Source organism: Agelaius tricolor, unplaced genomic scaffold (genome assembly GCF_023055355.1).
Source record: "Agelaius tricolor isolate 1412-34295 unplaced genomic scaffold, bAgeTri1.0.p SCAF_1, whole genome shotgun sequence".
Taxonomy (NCBI): domain Eukaryota; kingdom Metazoa; phylum Chordata; class Aves; order Passeriformes; family Icteridae; genus Agelaius; species Agelaius tricolor.
Genome location: NW_027269261.1, coordinates 61368231 through 61374230, shown reverse-complemented (window position 1 = coordinate 61374230; position 6000 = coordinate 61368231). Strand labels below are relative to the sequence as shown.

The 6000-nt window shown below is 37.4% G+C and overlaps 1 protein-coding gene across 4 annotated transcripts in view; it reads right to left on the bottom strand.

The window, feature by feature from the left end:
* Nucleotides 1-219: 219 nt before the first annotated feature.
* ARHGAP18 (Rho GTPase activating protein 18) overlaps nt 220-6000 on the bottom strand; it is a 95482-nt gene continuing 89701 nt past the window's right edge. For all 4 annotated transcript variants that reach the window (XM_071436993.1, XM_071436986.1, XM_071436995.1 and 1 more), the window contains 2 exons: nt 5145-5206; nt 220-2571 (listed from right to left, as the gene is read on the bottom strand). In XM_071436993.1, the coding sequence (XP_071293094.1) occupies nt 2480-2571; nt 5145-5206 (154 nt within the window). In that variant the 3' untranslated portion in view covers nt 220-2479. The remainder of the gene's footprint in view (nt 2572-5144; nt 5207-6000) is intronic.

The window sequence follows — 6000 nt, the reverse complement described above, 5'->3', positions numbered from 1 at the left end:
GTATTGCAATTGCAGCAAAGTTCTAAACTTCTAGCCTGTTACTTCTTTTTCCAGCAGGCATTTGTTTTGCAGGACTTTAACTTATCAATGTCTCTTGTCATACACAATACCACTAGCTCTCTACAAAGATGTGAAGTGTGAAATCACAAAATAATTATTGCTTAGTGTCATTGGGGTATGTTTTATGCATAAATATAAGAATTTGAAAGTCAGAAAATGTCAGAAAAAAACCATTTAATTAGAAAAGAACTTTTTTAAATTAAAAAAAGACAATGGCACTAAACCATAAGCAAAGTTATTTAAGAGATCATAACCACAGGTTGGTTGCAATTTTATACTGAAACTCCTGGAACAGCTGTTCCTATCATCTGCACTTTGCTCCTGATTAAAATAACACCTAGAGTTCCAGTAACAAGTAATCTTCTACAGAACTATAACGTATTACGAGAACACACATCACTTTTGTATTACATGTCAAAAAAAACCCTTTATATTTATTACACTAGGTTCATAAATGTTTACCTAAGTATTGTACTGCTTTGCTACTCTATTCCTTCCATTTGAAGAACAGGGAGTTTGCTCTACAGACAAAAGTAATTTGTCTTAAGAGGATTTGCCCATAGTGGCACAGTGCTACACCACGTGGGAATACCCAGCTAGATGGAGCATCAAGCAGTACATTAGAACAATTTCTTCTTTTACTCATGCTGCTTTTCAGAACCAACCAGTGCAGTGCTTCTTCTTCATATGAAGACAGACTTTAAGAAACAATAAATATACATGGCCCCAAAATTGTTCATATACTGTGGATAACTAATCAGCAGATGTCTAATTTTTCTATGACCTTTCAGAGTTCTATTTCACTGCTTGTACATAAAAGGGAGAGTTCCAGTGGTTACTCTGTCAACACAGGGCCCACATCCAAAGCTCAGCAGAAAGGTCCTTTATTCCTTTAATCAGCTTAGATCACGTAAAAAAATGTAATTCAGTCCTTGATTGCAAGTAGAATACTCCCTATGAGGTCAATATAAATCTCTGTGTGCACTGAGAGAAAGCATTTCATCCCAAGGATACAATTTCACAGTAGTTACTTCAGGTAGTCAGCACGCAGGTGAAAGCACTTGAGCACAGCTGAGCTAGTTTACAAATAAATTGTGAAGTGGTACACAAGCTAGTGAGCCCAAAGTGTTGCTGTGGAACTGGGGCTCTGGAGCTCCAGGCCACAGTTCTTTGTGCTGCAACAAGCCTCCTCAGTCTACAATTCATTATCAGTGAATTCCATGGGGAGCTTTCAGTCCTTTCCTGAAAAGGGATGGACTTGCAATAGTTCTCTGTTGGAGCACTAATTTTTGAAGTGGTTTAGACAGCACCTATCAGCATCAGGGCAATCAGAACTTGATTTCTAACCTCGTCCAGGATAAACCAGATATATAGCCAGTGGTAAGTAATACCCACAGCAGACCCTTACAATGGTTTGGAGTGAAAGGTTTAGTGGCTTGCTACCTATGAAATTGAGACTACAGTTTCCTTCTACAGTTATTTTGTTTTTCCTGAAAGGTTTTATTATGCTAGTAACTGAAAAGTTTTGGCAGTTCACAAAACTCAATCTATCAGAGGTCCAAAAAACCTGAAATCGGTGTATGTAACATGGCTGCAATCACTGCTGAAATACCTAAAAGGTTTTTCTAGTGCATGACAATATGCCAGAAAGAACAATGCCAAAAGTAGTGAGCTTTAAAAAGACTCACCTTGTCACGTGATCCTTTCTTTGTTTTTTTTCCTTACTTTTTTTTGTAATAATCTCAAGAGCACAATCAACTGCAGTAAAAATAAAAGTACTTAAAAGACCTAGCAAAAAAGCTGCATAGAAAGCATCTTCACAGTTATTTTTAAATAGTTTTCATCAAACTTTAAATTAGGACTTCCAAAGACAAAATACATTGCATTGCAGTTTTTTCCAGTGAAATTCACACTTATTTGGGAAATTCATATGACTTGGTCAGGTATTTTTAATACTGTACCATTCAGAAGTGCTGATCAGGATTTGGTTCTCTATTGTACTAGCACTGAAAAGACCTATATGAACACAAAATGCTACACAAAGAGTTTGTAGGTCTCTAATACAAAGAGTTTAAACACCTGCTTGAAAAATAAATTCTTAAACAAGACCTACCAGATGGGAGGTAGCTTAGTGCCATTAAAATATTTAAGGTACTTATATATAAAATATATAAGGTACTTATGCTCGTTTCAAACATGAGTGAGAAAATTGTGCTATTTCCAAAATTTTGCCGCAAGTAAAACTGAAAGCTTACTTGTTATAACTGTTGGGTCACTATTGCCTTTTTTTTTTTAAACTGGATAAAGTTCTATTAATATACACAATGGTTGAATGTTGAGAGGACACTCTCTCCCCTTTGAAACATTCAGCCGTACAACTAAAGTCCACAGGTTGGAGGTTTTGCCATTAGCTGTGATCTTAGCTCTGCTTAGGTTTTATAACCCACTCAGCATTTGGGTTGAGCTGGTAGAGGTCCTTCATGTAGGTATCATCATCAAGGCAGCGTTCTCCTAGGAACAGAAAAACCATTACTGGTTACACCAGTACTAACAGAGAAATGAAACAACTTCCAAAGTTCCTGTTACTGTTTTACTCCATGACATTTTCAAAGTCTCTCTGTGGTGTTTAACAAAGGACAATGCACATAAAAGTTGGAGGTGCTCCTACCCTTCCTGTCTGCCTTGAGGAGGAAGGGGAGAAGAGGAAGAAGGAAGGAGAGAAAGGGCTGCTCTACCTCTGCGACACATTTTAGGTCAGATTCCTCACACAGACCATGCAGATTGGAACTCCCCTCTGCAAGTAAAAGTGGAGCAATGTCCTGATCCTCTCATGATTATATCCAAAAACTACATTCACATGCATGGAAGTCCATTAAAATTTCAGGTTATTTTTCCCTTTCTAAATGCTAAGTTTGTGCAAGGTTTTTGCTTGCTAAGAAAGTGTTACTCCCTATCCTCCTCCTCTTAAATAAGCTGTTCTGTATAGCACTTGTAATAGTTGCTGTTCCTAGGAGGGGAAAGTAGTACACTGTTCTTGGTGCACTACAGGCAATTAATTTATGTCTAGTAGCAATGATGAAAATAGCATATGCTGATCCATCAAGATCTGCTCATTCTTCCCATCGCCCTACAGGCAAAGCATTATCTCATGCATTTGCAGCTCTACATCACAGCTCCTCTTCTACTCTGCTATGCAATTATTTGGGGTGGATGGCTCGTGCCAGACAGATATTTCCAGTACTTGCACTCCTGAGACAGGAGGCAAACATAGGTAGAATGGTGCAGCTGAGTTTGTCTGCCAGCTCTTTGGCCTCCCTGCTCAAGCAGGCACGGTCTCCATCTGCTCTCTCTAGGATTTTAATCCGAACCTCTGTGACCAGTACTGCCCGTGTTGCTGAACTCGGTCTTCTCCTCTGCACAGTGCAGCAGGTTCAGGCAGTGAGAGCATGGGGACAGCACTTTGCTATGTCCCTATCCATCCAGTCCTGGGCACAAATCTGTGGCAGAAGTCCCATTCAGTGCCCTGAAATCCTACAGTGTACTGACTACTAAAGAAATGTGTGCAGACTTCAGCAGCTGCAACTGCTAGAGGACAAGATCACAGTGTTGTGCTTGTTACAATTTTAAGTACAAGTGTAAGGACATGAGAGTGTCACAAGCCCCTTGAGTCTTGTTTTGGGCTCCCTCTACATGAGTCAGGCACACTGGGAAGAGAGAGAGATGGCAAAGGTCAGGACAGCTGGTTTACTTAAACCTGTACGGCAGGTTAAAGGCAGGGAGTTTCTCTTACTTCAACTGAGGGTATTAATAAGGACTAATAAGGACTGATTAAAGTTGGAATCCTCTGGAAGTAAACCATTCAGACAGAGAAAGCATCTAAGCTTTCTAACCTATGTCACAACAAAACAAAATAAATCTGCACTTTCTCTAAGAGAAATACAATTTCTGTCACAAATTTAAAGTAACAGTTGTTCCAGTTTCATTAGAATTCTGCTACAAAACCTTTTTTCCTGCAATGATTACACCTCTGTAGAATAAAAAAGATATTCCTCTCCTTTAAAAAAGTCTTATGTCTGGGATTGCAACCTGCTTTAACAGGCATAGGAAATGTATGTAGATACTGGATTTGCAAGAGAACATATAATACATTCATCTGGCATCCAACTATCTTGGCAACTTACTTATCAGACTTAGTAAAAACACTAAAACATACCTGTTGCAGGAAACATAAGTAAGTGCCATTTTTAATTAAGTCTTTTGGTTTAGACAAACATGCAAAAAACATGATTTATAATAGTGATTAGAATAAAAGAAAAATGCTATAAGTAGCAATTTAGATACAGAATTGAAACTTGCAAAGAAAAGAAGTACTGCATGTAATTTTATAATGCCAAATAAGTTTAACAGGTCACAGTTAAGGAAAAAAGTAAATGTAAATCCAATCTACTACTGCTTTCTAGTTCTCCTTTTGTTTTCCTGAACATATGAAAAATACTATGATTAGAAACTGATTTCTAATGCAAAAATACTCTTGCATTCATGGAAGAAAACTTTAGAACTGGGCTCAAAATTATCCTTGGCATTAACTTTGCTTATCTGCTATTTACTTTAATCAAAAGGATCTGGAATAAGCAGAGCAGGAAAGACTAGCTGTTGGAAAATTTTATCACATGGTCGTCTTTCTGGTTGAGCATTTTCTTCCCCTCAAAAGAACACTCCCTCCAAAATGACACTCAAATGCAGAACATGAAGGAATGTAAGTTCACTTATAATGCCTCAATACAAAGAGATGAATAAGATGAACTCTAAGCACCTTTGTATCCAACCTTTCTGTGCTTATTCACTGTACCTACATATCAGGAACATCTGTTACAGCTGCCAACTTCCTCAGGGACAGATGGTAAGATACTACTGATATAATGATTACACCAACATCTCTGCTGCCTTCTCCACAAGGTTAACTGTCTGCCTTAGTGTCAGGGAGAACAAGGGACATGAATAAAAATGCAACACAGTGAAGCCCATGGACAATGTGCCAAGGAATCTTATTCTAGCAAAGTAAGCTGTTCAGAAGCCATTCTTACCAATATTTCCTCCTATTTCATAAAGAAAGACCTCTTCTTTCTTGAGTGTTTGGACATTTCCACTGTGGGGAACAGAACATAATGATGATATTACAAAGGTGCTTGTGGATCAGCCACCTAGACATGTCTGGGAGAAGTTAATGCTAATTAAAATCAGCACTGCATCCATCACAAATCCTTACTGACACAATCAGTGAACAAGAATACCCTTGCATGCTAGTGCAAATGAACAGTCCTGCAAGTGAACAGTACACTAGAAAAGGTAAAATAAGATAAATATGAAGAAACTGCAGGTTTTAGGAAAGAATTTCATTGTTATTAACAAGTAGCTTGATATTTACTCTCTGATTTTTCTTTTACTGCTGCTGCAAAAATAAGTATTTCCCTCAAATGTCCCATATTTCAGAAAAAGCCTTATGGTTGGGTGGGAAAACCACTTTCTTGCTGGATTTAATTGTAGTGCAATTAAAAGAGGTAAAAAACAGACAGTGGAAAAATAAAGTCCCAGTATTACAAAGGGATTCTATTATTCTCACTGCTTAATTGTAATAATATATGCTAAAGCCCAGCAAGAAAATAACTTCCTAACAATGGTGTAAAACTCTAAAAACAGCATTTAGGAAAAAGCAGCTTCTAAATCTCAACTAGTGTACCATATTATTGCTTTAGATGAATAGCTAGATATGATGAACATGTGCATTAATTTTATTTTTTTTCAAAAGATTCATTAAAATTTCTCCCTTTCTAAATGGATTTGAATGACTAAAATGTAGCTTTTGGTTTAAAATCATTTAATGTACATGACATTTTCACATCATTATACTCCAGTACCTATTATGCTGTTATATAGAAATGC